Genomic DNA, 18,458 nt, shown 5'->3' with positions numbered 1-18,458 from the left:
ATTATGGCCTGCCTCTGCTCGCACAGCCGCTCAACCATGTGCAGGGTGGAGTTCCACCTTGTTGCAATGTCGATAATGAGGCGGTGGTTGGGAAGGTGGAGCAATCGCTGCAGCTTCTGCATACGAATGGAGTGTACAGGCGACCGGCGGATGTGCGTGCACAGTCTTCGCACCTTCTGGAGCAGGGCTGTTAACTCCGGATAATTTTTGAGGAAGCACTGCACCACCAGGTTCAAGGTGTGAGCCAAGCAAGGTATGTGGCTGAGTTTTGAAAGGGATATGGCTGCCACAAAATTAAGGCCGTTATCACTAACTACCTTGCCTGCCTCAAGATGTACACTGCCCAGCCATGACTCAGTTTGTCGCTGAAAGTACTCGGTCAGCACCTCGGCGGTGTGTCTGTCGCCCAAACACATCATCTGCAACACAGCCTGCTGACGCTTTCCACTAGCTGCTCGATAGGGGGACACCTCGTGTGCAACAGTGGCAGCTGCAGATGGAGTGCTCGTACGACTGCGCTCTGTGGATGAGCTTTCGCTTCTGGAGGAGGAGGGTCGAACGCCTACAGCCAACTGTTTCCTATACCGTGGGCTAGGCAGCACTGTCCCACCACCGCTGTCCCCTGTGGACCCTGCATCCACCACATTAACCCAGTGTGCAGTGATGGACACGTCACGGCCCTGGCCATGCCGACTGGACCATGCATCAGTTGTGAGGTGCACCTTTCCACTCACTGACTGCTTGAGTGCATGGACAATGCGGTCTTTCACATGATGGTGGAGGGCTGGGATGGCTTTGCGAGAGAAGAAGTGGCGACTGGGTAGGTCATAGCGTGGTACTGCATAGGCCATGAGTTCGCGGAAAGCTGCGCTTTCCACCAACCGATAGGGCATCATCTCAAACGAGATTAGTTTGGCAATGTAGGCGTTCAAACCCAGTGTACGCGGATGAGAGACTGAGTACTTTCTTGACCTACTCATAGTGTCTGGGAGGGTGAGCTGGACTTGAGAGCTGCATATGGTGGAAGTAGCGGTGGACAGGGCGGACTGAGAGAGGGTTGATGATGGTGATGGACTTGGTGTTCTTTCTGATGGCCTAGATTCAGTATTTCGTTGATATAACAGTGGGATTCCCTGACTGCTGTGGCCTTGCAGCGACACCTCAACATTTGCTGCTGTGCTGACCGGTGGGCTTACAGTGGGGGAAACAAGGTAGCATTGCTGACTACCTTCTTTGTGATCAGTTGCACATGTGGTGCTTGAGGTTTGGTGTTGTGTCCACGCTTGCAAGTGCATGGTGGTTAAATGTCTAAGCATGCAACTGGTATTCAAATTTTTCAGATTTTTCCCTCGGCTAAAGGTCTTTGCGCACTTCTTACAGATAACCTTGGCCTGATCATGAGGATTTTGTTCAAAAAAGTGCCACACTGCACTCTTCCTACTTTGGCAGACATTTTGCGGCCTAGCACGCTGTGATATTTTGACCCTCTGGACAAGCTGTCCAGCAACTCTTTTGATTTTTGGAACCTGTCTTTGGATTGCTCCGTGCCTGCCAGATTACAGCTGTTGCGATGTCGATGTCTGCTGTGGATGCTCCTCATCTGAGCTATTGGAAGCAGCACCCTCTTCCCCCAATGGATGCCAATCTGGGTCAACAACTGGGTCATCCATCACCTCCTCTTCAATGTCATGTGCACCTTCCTCTGTGTCACCGTGTATGGTGGTATAGTGTGCGGGAAGGGGCACCTGAGTCTCATCAGGGTCAGAATCTGGCTCTGTACACTGCGAGGACAATGTAGTGCTCTGAGTGAATGTACCAGCAGAATCATCTATCAGTGGCTGTGCATCAGTGCACTCCATGTCAGATTCATCTTGGCCTGGGTAATTCACCATTTCACTTGATAATCCAGGCATGGTATGTGAAAACAGCTCCATGGAGTAATCAGTAGTATGGCCTTCATCATCCTTCAATCTTGATTGGGGTGAAGGACACAAGGAAAGGTGTGGTTCATGAACATGAGCCTCCAATGACGACTCAGTGCTTTTACTTTTTACAACTGAAGAAGAGGAGGCGATAGAGCTGGAGGCTGAGTCAGCAATGTAAGCCAAAACTTTTTCCTGCAGCTCTGGCTTTAAAAGCGGTTTGCCAACTCCTAGAAAAGTAAGCCTTCGAGGCCTTGTGGAGCCAGACGATGATGCAGGCTCAACACCTCCTGCATTCGGTCCTATTTTGCTTTTGCCACTACCATCAGATCCACCACCAACACCATCATTACCAGCTGCCAACCCCCGCCCAATTCCACGGCCTCTTCCACCAGCCTTCCTCATTTTTGGTAGAAATGTAGACAAAATCCAACAAACTATATAGTAATGTAAAACAAGGTACAAGGTGTTTATAGGACAGGGGAGATTTTGAATTTCTGCACACACTTGTGGACACTGGACACTTATGGATTGTGTGAGGCCCACTGAATATCAGAGCGCTATGTCACAGGCTCGATGGCACAGGTGTGAAAAAAGTGACTACAGGATAAGGGAGATTTTGAATTTCTGCACACACTTGTGGACACTGGACACTTATGGATTGTGTGAGGCCCACTGAATATCAGAGCGCTATGTCACAGGCTCGATGGCACAGGTGTGAAAAAAGTGAATACAGGATAAGGGAGATTTTGAATTTCTGCGCACACTAGTGGACACTGGACACTTTTGGATTGTGTGAGGCCCACTGAATATCACAGCGCTATGTCACAGGCAGAAATTGGCTAGTGTATCAAAAACTACAAGGTGTATATAGAATTGGGCAGAATAGGAATCTCCCTAGAGTGTAGGTCTGTAAGAACGGAACAAGTCCTCCACTTATCCTTCCACAGTGACACACAGATAGCTTCACTGTGGCCGTGATAACAGCCGTTACACGGTACTGAGAGGAGCGTGCACGTACACGGCTGTCCGGTGTACGTAAAATTGTCAAGCTCCGTGTTTTTTAAGTATACGGACTGACACACGCTGTCTATCTATAGTTTGGAATGTGATCAAACAGCAAATATATTTAACTGTTTGAAAGCTAGACAAAACTTGAAGGTGCAGGTCTGTAAGAACGGAACATGTCCTCGACTTATTCTCACAGAGTGACACACAGATAGCTTCACTGTGGCTGTGATAACAGCCGTTACACGGTACTGTGTGAGGAGTGTGCACCGCTGTATGGTGTGAAAAAATGCACGCTCAGTACCTCAGCAGGACAAAAAAAAAAATTGGGATTGATTTTAAAAAAGCAGTTTGCAGAGCAGTTGGTAAACAGCAATGCAGCCGTCAGGAAGCCTTAGAAGGCAGCCTAACAACCAACACCGCTGATCCACCAAAATATAGCCTCCCCTTGCACTGCACACACAGTGACTGGTGTGTTGTACAGGCAAAATCGCTAGCAGCAGAAGCAGTTTTTTTTTCTTCTTCCCTGCCTAACGCTCTCCCTACAGAATCAGCAGTAGCAACCTCTCCCTATGCTAAGATCGGCAGAAGTAAGATGGCGGTCGGCGTGCACGCCCTTTTATACCCCCTGTGACGCCCACCAAAGCAAGCCAATCACTTGCATGCCCTTCTGAAAGATGGTGGTGACCCCAGCATATGTCATCACGTTGCCCACAGTGTCCGTGGATCCTGATTGGCTGAAAAAGAGCGCAAAACAAACTTTTGAAACGCGACTTTGGTGCGTAAGTCGTGGCCGACCTCATCCTAGGGTCGGGTTTCGTTTCATGAAACCCGACTTTGCCAAAAGTCGGTGACTTTTGAAATTTTTCGACCCGTTTCGCTCAACTCTACTTGTCAACTATGGTTACAAACTACTTTTCCTCCCATGTTGATGTTCTCCCTATTAGGCCGCTAATCTGGACACCTGGCCTGAATTGGCACAATATGCGTTGCAGGAGCTCGCTTGCCCAGCTGCAAGTGTGCTATCGGAAAGAGTCTTCAGTGCTGCTGGATGAATCCTGACAGAAAAAAGGACCCGTCTGTTGACCCAAAATGTGGATGATCTAACCTTCATTAAAATGAACCATGCATGGGTTTCCAAGGATTTTGTCCCACCTTCCCCTGATGACACATAGGGTGACAGAAAAATGGCTTGCTTTGGTCCTCCTCTTCCTGGGACTTGACCAATTTCACCTTTTGCATCAGCTGAATGTCCAACATCAACATATGCCACTTTGTAAACCTCGCTAACTTTGCTGCTTCCCCCCCCCCCAAGGCCGGGGTCACCACCTAGCGCACGAAACCGTGCGATTGCCGTTGCCCTGGACAGGTGGTAAGGTCGACTCTTGGGCGCGGGCAGTGGCACAGGGTCCCTCATAGTGCAATCAAGTGTCTCTGATGGTGGGGGTGCACACCCGCCGTCAGACACACCGCCATACTAAGAGGGGCCCAGTGCCAGTACCGACGCCCACGAGTGGACCCCCTTTGCTTGGGCAGGGCCACAGCATTTGCAATCTTTACCTCTCCCTGCTCCTCCGCTGTGTAGTCTGGGCCGTCAAATCCATACTGGGCCTGACACCGTCTGAGCCTGCCTCCTGATCTATAGACATATATTTTGAATATGTAAACTATGCTATCCATACATGTTATGCGGTGATACGGTACCCTTTCTCACCTTTGTGCAATCACGTGTAATCCATACTGGGCCTGAGAATGGCTGGCGAGCTGTTAAGTAAGCTACAGCACCTGTGGTTTGCACACGTAAGTTTTTCATTTTTTCAGGAATGACGGTTAGGCCTAATTCCGGAACTGCGGTTGACCTGCACTTACTGGGAAATCATCGTTCGCGGGTAATAATTGTAATCACAGATCCCCATCACTAACGGTGTTCAGCGGGTTATCTGCACCTGTAAGCGACACACGCTGGCCCTTTCAGTGTAGCGCACATGCAGCCACGGACATGTAAGGGCATGACACACCAGTTATTGGCCAATCTCGCGTGCCAGAGCCTCGCGTGTCCCTCTAGTAAGCTGGACGTGGACCGCGGGGGCATGACGGAGTCTCGTTCGTTAACGGAATTTAGCTTGCAATGGGTGCAACTTTACGGTTGCTGGATGGTTGAGGTTGCCCGTGTTGAGTCAAATTACGCCGCAGGCTCCACTCCTGGTGGTGCCCTTCTCGCCATTCCTTTAAGGTTCAGCTTTGCAACCATACTGCCCACGTAAAACAAACACTTTGCCTTCATGGACGCTGTTTGGAGGGTCGTGACTCGTGGGAATAACGCCGCCCAATCAGTTAACCTGCTAGAGAGATCCTTCGTTGCTCCCAAGCATGACATCACACTCCCTAGGAGGAAGGTATGCCACTGTGGCGACCGTACTCCTGGGGGCGACACAAGTGCACTGATGCCCAGCCACTGCTCGATGATTCTGCTGGTACATTGACCCAGACCACTACATTCCCCTCACACTCTACACAGCCTGAATCTGACCCTGATGAAACTCAGGTTACCCTTCCCATATACTGTTCCACCTTACACGGTGACAAAGAGGAAGCTGCAGATGAAAGTGCAGGTTCGGCCCACCCGCTGTCAGACACACCACCGTACTATCATGGGCCCTGTGCCAGTGCCGTCGCCAACGAGTGGGCCCCCCTGCTTGCTCAGGATCACAGCACTTGCAAGGTTGAAATACTTACCTCTCCCTGCTCCACCGCCATGACGTCTTCCGTGTTTTCTGACAGTGATATTCTGATCAGAGAGCGCAATGACATCACGTCTGTACGCCCTCTGCCTAAACAGCCAAGTACAGTGAGATGGAAGATGGGGACGACGAGGAGTCCAGACTAGTACAGGGATTCCCTAGCGAGGAGACTTATTTAATTGTTTTCAATGTTGGGACAGCAATTTTTGGGGAGCACTATACTCTGGAGAATGATAGATGGGGCCCACCGTACACTGGAACATTCCAAAGGTGGACATCAGACACTGGAGCAGCATTTACAGGGCCTATTATACACTAGAGCATTAGAAATGGGGCCCATTATGTATGGAGCATTATTTGGGCCCATAAGACAGTGGAGCTTCATCCATGGGGACCAACATGTACTGTAGCATTATGTGGAGCTCATCATATACTGTTTCAAACATTATATGGGACCAATGATTCTGTATGGAGAAATAGATGGGCCTTGTTACTCTGTATAGCGCACTATGCGGTGGCCATAATACTGTATGGAGTAATATACTGTCCGTTTTTGGAGCTATTGGAGAATTTAAAATGGATATCAGTCATGAGATGTAAAAAGTGAAGTTTTTTTCATTGTAGTATACCACTAATTCTCTGCCGTATCGGAGCATCATGAGTTGTGGTATGTGTTAAAGGGGCGCTCTTTGGCCCAGGGCACATGAAAACCTGGAGCCTGCCCTACCCCCTCACAACTTTAGCCAAATAACCCCCATTTTTCAGTGCGTAACTAGTATTATGAAGTAAATAAAGGGTGACAAGCTTCAGTAATAAGAATTTATGCTTTTGGCATTCAAATGGGCACTGTAAGTGTGTTTCCTGTCCTCCTCTCACAGCCGACTGTTCTTCCCCCTTGACTTACATTGGGTTTTGTGTTTCAGTCGGACCCCCGACTTTTCACTATAGTCGGCCGATTTCGTTCGACCCGACTTTTGCGAAAGTCGGGTTTCGCGAAACCCAACTCGACCCGAAAAAAGGCAAAGTCGCTCATCTCTACATGGGACTTTACGCCGGGCAGGTATGGTATATTGTTTGTTTTTTTATTTTTAATTTATTACAGGAGATCGAGGACATTGTTTGGATTAGCAGAAGAATAAAGATGGAAAAACTGTTGTTTCATTAAAATACTTTATTCTGCATGTGTGTGTGTTTATTTAACCCTTTACAAACTCCAACAAAATCAGGGGAGCACATTTAAAATAGGTGAAGCAGAAGTCTAGCGTGGGTGACATCCATAAAAAATAACTTTTATTCCATTTTCATTAAAAGCACAGAAGTCCAAAATCCATCTTTATATCCAGAGACACAAAAAAACGTGTAATTTTTACCAGTGACAGTAACAGGCTTAGGGTATGTGCACACATTGTGGATTAGCCTGCAGATTTTTCTGCAGAGAATCCGCATCTCTTGGCAGAAACTGCAGGGTAAAACGCATGCTGTTTTCCTGCGGATTCCTAGCGTCTTTCCAGCGGATTTGATGTGGATTCTAGTGCGTTTTGGCTGTGTGCATTCGTTCAAAACGAGAGAGATTTTTTTTTATGTCCCAGAATGGAAATCGCAGTTGCGGATCCACAAAAACAATTGACATGCTGCGTAAAATAAACCGCAGCAAATCTGCGTGGAATTTTCTGCAGCATGTGCACAGCAGATTTGGTTTTCCATAGGTTTACATGGTACTGTAAACCGCATGGAAAACTGCTGCGGATCCGCAGGGCTAAATCCGCTGCTGATCTGCAGCAAAATCCGCAACGTGTGCTCCCACCCTTAAAGTGCATTTAAAATTATGATTTTAAATGCACTTTAAGTCTGTGATTGTCACTGGTAAGAATTACCCGTTTTTTTGTGTCTCTATAAAAATGGATTTTGGACTTATGTGCTTTTAATGAAAATGGAACAAAAGTTATTTTTTAAGGATATCACCCACGCTGGACTTCTGCTTCACCTTCATACTACTTGCAGCACTGCATGATCCGCGCGGTGGGACTGGAGAGGAGGTGAGCTGATCTTTGTTGCTTCTTTTTTTCACATTTAAAATAGACTCAAATAGAATAATGATTTCAGTGCAAACAAAAGAGGAACAAAACACTCAAAAATAGACAAAGAACAGGCACAAAGACAAAGATGAATCTGGACCAATACTGTATGTCTACTAAATCACAGATATGTCTGTTTTTCATTCAAGTAACAGATCAAAATCACCTATACATGACTAAGGCCACAGGCACACGTTGAGTATTTAGTGAGTTTTCTTTACCTCAGTATTTGTAAGCCAAAATCAGGAGTGGAACAATCAGAGGTTAAGTATAATATAAACACGTCGCCTCTTCTGGATTTATCACCCACTCCTGGTTTTGGCTTACAAATACAGAGGTAAAAAAACCTCACCAAATACTGAACATGTAAACGTGACCTAAGGTGTCCATGGAAATCATGGATGGAATGAGTGTACAGCCTTTAAGTGCTGTCTGTGATTAACATTACAATGATTAGTAGAAGCTTTGTAATTCATGTATCAAAAGAGTGATGAACAGTAGTCTATGTTTTTACATATATACAAACTCATAGATGTTTCAATGTGGCCTAAAACACAGAGCCTTCAACCACAAACTCCTTACCTGGGTTACTAGCCAATCTAAAGTAGCCAGTAGCCCAGTCATGAGCATGTAAACTAAAAAAAATGTAAAAACTCTCCACTCTTGAGAAGACAGAGTTTTTAGAGGTAAATTGCAAAGTTACTTAATTTTACAAGTACTTTGAAATTTTACTAATTTCAGAACATGAAACAACCAAATTTTATGAAGAAAACACTTGTGATGTACATTTATAGAGAGAAATTTGTATTTTCTTGTGAAATGTAAAAAGTTGTTGTCTGTCTATTCGTGTGACCCACCTTTATCTCGGACAATATCACTGACCCATTCTGCTGCAGCGCGGACACTCTGGCTGTCCGCGACATCTAACCGTATTGTCTGCAATCTGGTTGATGTTTCCTTCTTTAGCTCCTCTGCCCCCTTATCAGTCAGACAAGCTGCCAAAACCTTCATGCCACGCTTGTCAAGCAGTTTTGCCAGCAGATTTCCAAATCCAGAATCACATCCCGTGATGAAAACATATTTGTCTGTGAGATTCTCCAGGATCAGACTATATCTGTATCGTCTGTATAGGATGATCAGACTCAGGAGCACCAACAGAAGGAGCCACATGGTGACAAGGACCTAGGAGATGGCAATACAAAGTAGGATTAAAACAGAGTTTTAAAACAATATATAAATGAACTGCAATAAAAGGAAATTAAATGTTTTTTGTAGAGACTAGAGTTGAGCGAAACGGGTCGAAAAAATTCAAAAGTCGCCGACTTTTGGCAAAGTCGGGTTTCATGAAACGAAACCCGACCCTAGGATGAGGTCGGCCACGAGGTCGGCGACTTATGCGCCAAAGTCGCGTTTCAAAAGTTTGTTTTGCGCTCTTTTTCAGCCAATCAGGATCCACGGACACTGTGGGCAACGTGATGACCTAGGCACGGGTCACCACCATCTTTCAGAAGGGCATGCAAGTGATTGGCTTGCTTTGGTGGGCGTCACAGGGGGTATAAAAGGGCGTGCACGCCGACCGCCATCTTACTTCTGCCGATCTTAGTATAGGGAGAGGTTGCTGCTGATTCTGTAGGGAGAGCGTTAGGCAGGGAAGAAGACAAAAAAACTGCTTCTGCTGCTAGCGATTTGGCCTGCACAACACACAAGTCACTGTGTGTGCAGTGCAAGGGGAGGCTATATTGTGGTGTATCAGTGGTGTTGGTTGTTGGGCTGCCTTTTAAGGCTTCCTGACACGCTGGCATTGCTTTTTACCCACTGCTCCGCAAACTGCTTTTTTAAAAGCAATCCAATCTCCCTTATCCTCTAGTCACTTTTGTCACAGCTGTGCCATCGAGCCTGTCACATAGCGCTCAGATATCAGTGGGACTCACACAATCCACAAGTGTCCAGTGTCCAAAAGTGTGCGCAGAGATTCAAAATCTCCATTATCCTCTCGTCACTTTGGTCACAGGCAGCTGTGCCATCGAGCGTGTCACATAGCGCTCAGATATCAGTGGGCCTCACACAATCCACAAGTGTCCAGTGTCCAAAAGTGTGCGCAGAGATTCAAAATCTCCATTATCCTCTCGTCACTTTGGTCACAGGCAGCTGTGCCATCGAGCGTGTCACATAGCGCTCAGATATCAGTGGGCCTCACACAATCCACAAGTGTCCAGTGTCCAAAAGTGTGCGCAGAGATTCAAAATCTCCATTATCCTCTCGTCACTTTGGTCACAGGCAGCTGTGCCATCGAGCCTGTCACATAGCACTCAGATATCAGTGGGCCTCACACAATCCACAAGTGTCCAGTGTCCAAAAGTGTGCGCAGAGATTCAAAATCTCCATTATCCTCTCGTCACTTTGGTCACAGGCAGCTGTGCCATCGAGCGTGTCACATAGCGCTCAGATATCAGTGGGCCTCACACAATCCACAAGTGTCCAGTGTCCAAAAGTGTGCGCAGAGATTCAAAATCTCCATTATCCTCTCGTCACTTTGGTCACAGCTGTGCCATCGAGCCTGTCACATAGCGCTCAGATATCAGTGGGCCTCACACAATCCACAAGTGTCCAGTGTCCAAAAGTGTGCGCAGAGATTCAAAATCTCCATTAGCCTCTCGTCACTTTTGTCACAGGCAGCTGTGCCATCGAGCGTGTCACATAGCGCTCAGATATCAGTGGGCCTCACACAATCCACAAGTGTCCAGTGTCCAAAAGTGTGCGCAGAGATTCAAAATCTCCATTATCCTCTCATCACTTTGGTCACAGGCAGCTGTGCCATCGAGCGTGTCACATAGCGCTCAGATATCAGTGGGCCTCACACAATCCACAAGTGTCCAGTGTCCAAAAGTGTGCGCAGAGATTCAAAATCTCCATTATCCTCTCGTCACTTTGGTCACAGGCAGCTGTGCCATCGAGCGTGTCACATAGCGCTCAGATATCAGTGGGCCTCACACAATCCACAAGTGTCCAGTGTCCAAAAGTGTGCGCAGAGATTCAAAATCTCCATTATCCTCTCGTCACTTTGGTCACAGGCAGCTGTGCCATCGAGCGTGTCACATAGCGCTCAGATATCAGTGGGCCTCACACAATCCACAAGTGTCCAGTGTCCAAAAGTGTGCGCAGAGATTCAAAATCTCCATTATCCTCTCGTCACTTTGGTCACAGGCAGCTGTGCCATCGAGCCTGTCACATAGCGCTCAGATATCAGTGGGCCTCACACAATCCACAAGTGTCCAGTGTCCAAAAGTGTGCGCAGAGATTCAAAATCTCCATTATCCTCTCGTCACTTTGGTCACAGGCAGCTGTGCCATCGAGCCTGTCACATAGTGCTCAGATATCAGTGGGCCTCACACAATCCAAAAGTGTCCACTGTCCACAAGTGTGTGCAGAAATTCTAAATCTCCCCTGTCCTATAGACACCTTGTACCTTGTTTTACATTACTATATAGTTTGTTGGATTTTGTCTACATTTCTACCAAAAATGAGGAAGGCTGGTGGAAGAGGCCGTGGAATTGGGCGGGGGTTGGCAGCTGGTAATGATGGTGTTGGTGGTGGATCTGATGGTAGTGGCAAGAGCAAAATAGGACCGAATGCAGGAGGTGCTGACCCTGCATCATCGTCTGGCTACATAAGGCCTCGAACGCTTAGTTTTCTAGGAGTTAGCAAACCGCTTTTAAAGGCAGAGCATCAGGAAAAAGTTTTGTCTTACATTGCTGACTCAGCCTCCAGCTCTATCGCCTCCTCTTCTTCAGTTGTAAAAAGTAAAAGCACTGAGTCGTCATTGGAGGCTCATGTTCATGAACCACACCTTTCCTTGTGTCCTTCACCCCAACCAAGATTGAAGGATGACGCAGGCCATACTACTGATTACTCCATGGAGCTGTTTTCACATACCATGCCTGGATTATCAAGTGAAATGGTGAATTACCCAGGCCAAGATGAATCTGACATCGAGTGCACTGATGCACAGCCGCTGATGGATGATTCTGCTGGTACATTCACTCAGAGCACTACATTGTCCTCGCAGTGTACAGAGCCAGATTTTGACCCTGATGAGACTCAGGTGCCGCTTCCCGCACAATATACCACAATACACGGAGACACAGAGAAAGGTGCACATGACATAGAAGAGGAGGTGATGGATGACCCAGTTGTTGACCCAGATTGGCATCCATTGGGGGAAGAGGGTGCTGCTTCCAATAGCTCAGATGAGGAGCATCCACAGCAGACATCGACATCGCAACAGCTGTTTTCTGGCAGGCCCGGAGCACTCCAAAGACAGGTTCCAAACATCAAAAGAGTTGCTGGACAGCTTGTCCAGAGGGTCAAAAGATCACAGCGTCCTAGGCCGCAAAATGTCTGCCAAAGTAGGAAGAGTGCAGTGTGGCACTTTTTTGAACAAAATCCTCATGATCAGGCCAAGGTTATCTGTAAGAAGTGCGCAAAGACCTTTCGCCGAGGGAAAAATCTGAAAAATTTGAATACCAGTTGCATGCTTAGACATTTAACCAGCATGCACTTGCAAGCGTGGACACAACACCATACCTCAAGTGACACATGTGCAACTGATCACAACGAAGGTAGTCAGCAACGCTACATTGTTTCCCCCACTGTAAGCCCACCGGTTAGCACAGCAGCAAATGTTGAGGTGTCGTTGCAAGACCACAGCAGTCAGGAAATCCCACTGTTATATCAACGAAAGACTGATTCTAGGCCATCAGAAAGAACACCAACTCCATCACCATCATCAACCCTCTCTCAGTCCGCCCTGTCCACCGCTACTTCCACCATATGCAGCTCTCAAGTCCAGCTCACCCTCCCAGACACTATGAGTAGGTCAAGAAAGTACTCAGTCTCTCATCCGCGTACACTGGGTTTGAACGCCCACATTGCCAAACTAATCTCGTTTGAGATGATGCCCTTTCGGTTGGTGGAAAGCACAGCTTTCCGCGAACTCATGGCCTATGCAGTACCACGCTATGACCTACCCAGTCGCCACTTCTTCTCTCGCAAAGCCATCCCAGCCCTCCACCATCATGTGAAAGACCGCATTGTCCATGCACTCAAGCAGTCAGTGAGCGGAAAGGTGCACCTCACAACTGATGCATGGTCCAGTCGGCATGGCCAGGGCCGTTACGTGTCCATCACTGCGCACTGGGTTAATGTGGTGGATGCAGGGTCCACAGGGGACAGCGGTGGTGGGACAGTGCTGCCTAGCCCACGGTATAGGAAACAGTTGGCTGTAGGCGTTCGACCCTCCTCCTCCTCCTCCTCGTCCACAGAGCGCAGTCGTACGAGCACTCCATCTGCAGCTGCCACTGTTGCACACGATGTGTCCCCCTATCGAGCAGCTAGTGGAAAGCGTCAGCAGGCTGTGTTGCAGATGATGTGTTTGGGCGACAGACACACCGCCGAGGTGCTGGCCGAGTACTTGAAGCGACAAACTGAGTCATGGCTGGGCATTGTACATCTTGAGGCAGGCAAGGTAGTTAGTGATAACGGCCGTAATTTTGTGGCAGCCATAGCCCTTTCAAAACTCAGCCACATACCTTGCTTGGCTCACACCTTGAACCTGGTGGTGCAGTGCTTCCTCAAAAATTATCCGGAGTTAACAGCCCTGCTCCAGAAGGTGCGAAGACTGTGCGCGCACATCCGCCGGTCGCCTGTACACTCCGTTCGTATTCAGAAGCTGCAGCGATTGCTCCACCTTCCCAACCACCGCCTCATTATCGACATTGCAACAAGGTGGAACTCCACCCTGCACATGGTGGAGCGGCTGTGCGAGCAGAGGCAGGCCATAATGCATTTGTGGGAGGATACACGGCCAGGCACTTTGAGAGCAGACATGGAGTTGACAGGCGTGCAGTGGTCGAAGCTGAAAGACCTTTGTAAAGTCCTTCAGTGTTTTGAGGAATGCACACGGCTGGTAAGCGCAGACGACGCCATCCTAAGCATGAGCATCCCACTTATGCGTCTGCTCGTGCAAACTTTGACGCACCTTAAGGAGCAGGCGTCTGCAGCCAATGTTGATGAGGAGGAAGAGGAGGAGGGAATCCTTGATGACATTCAGCCATTGTCTGCTCAGGGACCTCTCCTGGACGAGGTGGAGGCAGAAGAGGAGGAGGAGGAGGAGGATGATGGGGATGATTACTTAGGGGAGGAGGATGCATCTCGTGGGGCAAGTGAAAATGTTGGCGTGGCAAGGTCTGGTACAGGGTTTGTGCATGACTGGAGGGATGTGGATTTGCCAGAAAGTGCTCCTCCACCCAGCACTCGCAGTGCATCATTGACACCGGGAACATTGGCCCACATGTCAGATTATGCCTTGCGGATCCTAAAAAGGGACCCCCGCATTGCCAAAATGATGAACGATGACGACTACTGGTTGGCCAGCATCCTGGATCCACGCTATAAAGGCAAATTACAAAACATCATGCCACAGGAGAACCTTGACCTAATATTGGCTAATAAACAAGCAACTCTGGTAAATCGGTTGCTTGAGGCATTCCCAGCACACAGCAGCGGTGATGGTTCTCACACGAGCCGTACGGGCCGGGGGCAGCTTGGCAGAGGTGTTCGTGGTGCACACAGCAGAAGTGGCATTGGAGACAGGGGTTTCATGACAATGTTGTGGACTGATTTTTCAAATACCGCTCACACAACTGGTAATACTGCATCGATGGAAAGTGACAGGAGACAGCAGTTGTCAACTATGGTTACAAACTACTTTTCCTCCCATATCGATGTTCTCCCACACAGGTCATTCCCCTTTGACTATTGGGCCGCTAAACTGGACACCTGGCCTGAATTGGCCCAATATGCCTTACAGGAGCTCGCTTGCCCAGCTGCAGGTGTGCTATCGGAAAGAGTCTTCAGTGCAGCTGGATCAATCCTGACAGAAAAAAGGACCCGTCTGTCAACCCAAAATGTGGATGATCTAACCTTCATTAAAATGAACCACGCATGGGTTTCCAAGGATTTTGTCCCACCTTCCCCTGATGACACATAGGGAGACAGAAAAATGGCTTGCTTTGGTCCACCTCTTCCTGGTACTTCACCTATTTCGCCTTTTGCATCAGCTGAATGTCCAACATCAACATATGCCACTTTCTAAAACTCCCTAACTGTGCTGCCTCCCCCCCCATGGCCGGGGTCACCACCTACCGCACGACACCGTGCGAGTGCCGTTGCCCTGGACAGGTGGGTAGGCCAACTCTTGGGCGCGGGCACTGGCACAGGGTCCCTCATAGTGCAATCAAGTGTCTCTGACGGTGGTGGTGCACACCCGCCGTCAGACACACCGCTGTTCTATGAGGGGCCCAGTGCCAGTACCGACGCCCACGAGTGGGCCCCCCTTGCTTGGGCAGGGCCCCAGCATTTGCAATCTTTACCTCTCCCTGCTCCTCCGCTGTGTAATCTGGGCCGTCAAATCCATACTGTGCCTGACACCGTCTGAGCCTGCCTCCTGAGACATATATTTTGAATGTGTACGCTATCCATACATGTTATCCAGGGATACGGTACCCTTTCTAACCTTTGTGCAATCACGTGCAATCCATACTGGGCCTAACACCGTCTGAGCCTGCCTCCAGAGACATATATTTTGAATGTGTACGCTATCCATACATGTTATCCGGGGATACGGTACCCTTTCTAACCTTTGTGCAATCACGTGCAATCCATACTGGGCCTAACACCGTCTGAGCCTGCCTCCTGAGACATATATTTTGAATGTGTACGCTATCCATACATGTTATCCGGGGATACGGTACCCTTTCTAACCTTTTGCAATCACGTGCAATCCATACTGGGCCTGACACCATCTGAGCCTGCCTCCTGAGACATATATTTTGAATGTGTACGCTATCCATACATGTTATCCAGGGATTCGGTACCCTTTCTAACCTTTGTGCAATCACGTGCAATCCATACTGGGCCTGACACCGTCTGAGCCTGCCTCCTGAGACATATATTTTGAATGTGTACGCTATCCATACATGTTATCCAGGGATACGGTACACTTTCTAACCTTTGTGCAATCACGTGCAATCCATACTGGGCCTAACACCGTCTGAGCCTGCCTCCTGAGACATATATTTTGAATGTGTACGCTATCCATACATGTTATCCGGGGATACGGAACCCTTTCTAACCTTTGTGCAATCACGTGCAATCCATACTGGGCCTAACACCGTCTGAGCCTGCCTCCTGAGACATATATTTTGAATGTGTACGCTATCCATACATGTTATCCGGGGATACGGTACCCTTTCTAACCTTTGTGCAATCACGTGCAATCCATACTGTGCCTGACACCGTCTGAGCCTGCCTCCTGAGACATATATTTTGAATGTGTACGCTATCCATACATGTTATCCAGGGATACGGTACCCTTTCTAACCTTTGTGCAATCACGTGCAATCCATACTGGGCCTGACTCCGTCTGAGCCTGCCTCCTGAGACATATATTTTGAATGTGTACGCTATCCATACATGTTATCCAGGGATACGGTACCCTTTCTAACCTTTGTGCAATCACGTGCAATCCATACTGGGCGTGAGAACGGATGGCGAGCTGTTAAGCAAGCTACAGCACCTGTCCAGACAAGTACAGGGATTCCCTAGCGAGGAGACTTATTTGATTGTTTTCAATGTTGGGGCAGCAATTTTTGGGGAGCACTATACTCTGGAGAATGATAGATGGGGCCCACCATACACTGGAACATTCCAAAGGTGGACATCAGACACTGGAGCAGCATTTACAGGGCCCATTATACACTAGAGCATTAGAAATGGGGCCCATTATGTTTGGAGCATTATTTGGGCCCATAAGACAGTGGAGCTTCATCCATGGGGACCAACATATACTGTAGCATTATGTGGAGCTCATCATATACTGTTTCAAACATTATATGGGACCAATGATTCTGTATGGAGAAATAGATGGGCCTCGTCATGAGATGTAAAAAGTGAGGTATTTTTCATTGTACTATACCGCTATTTATCTGCCGTATCGGAGCATGATGAGTTGTGGTATGTGTTAAAGGGGCGTTCTTTCGCCCAGGGCACATGAAAACCTGCAGCCAGCCCTCCCCCCCCCCACAACTTTAGCCAAATAACCCCCATTTTTCAGTGCGTAACTTGTATTATGAAGTTAATTAAGGTTGACAAGCTTAAGTAAGAAGAATTGATGCTTTTGGCATTCAAATGGGCACTGTAGGTGTGTTTCCTGTCCTCCTCTCACTGCCGACTTTTATTCCCCATTGACTTACATTGGGTTTCGTGTTTCGGGACGACCCCGACTTTTCCCTATAATCGGACGATCTTGCTCGACCCGACTTTTGGAAAAGTCGGGTTTCACGAAACGAAACGCGACCCTAAAAAACCAAAAGTCGCTCAACTCTAGTAGAGACACCTCAAAAATCAAAACTGACCATCACCTCCTAACAGAATGAAGTACGAGCAGGTGCAAGATACTGCAGAATATAGGGATTGTCACGTCTGGCACGCCTGCTGCACCTACGGTCACGTCAGACGTGTCTTCCGCACCTTCCCCCGGGTCCCGGCATACTCACTCACCTGGCCTCCTCACTTCCCGCCGGCTCCTGTCGGGTGCGCGTGCGCACCTTGCACTCCAGATTCAGCGGCGCATGCGCGCTTCCTCCAGCCTGACTGCAGCCACTCCGTTACTCCACTCTATGACCCGGGATGACTTGACCAGGGAGTCCTGCAGCGCGCACCCTATATCGGGTAGCCTCTCCCCCTGCTCTGTGCCTGACTATCAATTGTGTCCTACGCTTGATAAAGGCCCCATGCTTCTCTGCGTTCTTCTGCCTGCCTGCCATGTCTTGCGCCCAGCCTTGCACCCTGGGCCACCCGACCTTCTGATCCCTCATTGTGACCTGTGTTCTCTCCTAGTGCCCATCCATCCCAGCCTATGCCTGCCTCCTCCTGTGTCACCAGTCCCTCTTGAGTCTTCCTCCTCCGTCGCACTCCTCCAGATCTGCAGCAGTCTCCCCTGTGGTCACCGGTCTCCGCTACCTGTCTCCCAGTCTGTTTCCCGCTTGTGTCTCCAACCTCCTGTACTCGGGTATCAGTTTCCATGGCGATAGTCTCCCCTGGGTCTGCCCCTGTATAGGGGGTGGTCCACTAGGCCAGCTCACCTGGGGGAGGTTCGTTGTCATGGTCCTGCAGGTTCACATTAGGAGTCCCACAAGTCTCACAGGGATACATACATCCAAAAGTTCAGAAGCAAATTGTGCAAACATATAATATATGAAATGTAAACTGCAAAACTGCATTACTGCCGTATAGACTATACTTACAAAATTATTCTTAGTGCACAAATTGGCCAATTCCTATTTTCCCACTAGCCACAAGAAGGTACCATAACTTTAAACACAGGATGATTGTCAATCATCCTCAATCTGGGGTTTCATGCAAAATTTTGCCTTGTGAGGTAAGGATGATTCTGAGAAAGGTCAGGAATCAGCCCAGAACTACACAGGAGGACCTGGTCAATGACCTGAAGAGAGCTGGGACCACAGTCTAAAAGATTACCATTAGTAACACACTACACAGTCATGGATTAAAAACCTGCAGGGCATGCCAGTTGTCCAGGCCAATTTGAAGTTCCCCAATGACCATCTGGATGATCCAGATGAGCTTTGGAG

The 18,458-nt window shown here is 48.4% G+C and overlaps 1 protein-coding gene across 1 annotated transcript in view; it reads right to left on the bottom strand.

Moving 5' to 3' along the window:
• The window catches only part of LOC141091341 (retinol dehydrogenase 7-like), a 227,040-nt gene that overhangs the window by 172,382 nt on the left and 36,200 nt on the right, over nt 1-18,458 (bottom strand). The window contains exon 2 of the mRNA XM_073576874.1: nt 8,604-8,928. Within this exon, the coding sequence (XP_073432975.1) occupies nt 8,604-8,916 (313 nt within the window). The 5' untranslated portion in view covers nt 8,917-8,928. The remainder of the gene's footprint in view (nt 1-8,603; nt 8,929-18,458) is intronic.

This window comes from Dendrobates tinctorius, unplaced genomic scaffold (genome assembly GCF_039654945.1).
Source record: "Dendrobates tinctorius isolate UK_male_01 unplaced genomic scaffold, ASM3965494v1 ptg000051l, whole genome shotgun sequence".
In the NCBI taxonomy this organism is placed as follows: domain Eukaryota; kingdom Metazoa; phylum Chordata; class Amphibia; order Anura; family Dendrobatidae; genus Dendrobates; species Dendrobates tinctorius.
The sequence above is the reverse complement of the archived record's forward strand: the minus strand, read 5'-3'. Positions and strand labels throughout refer to the sequence as shown.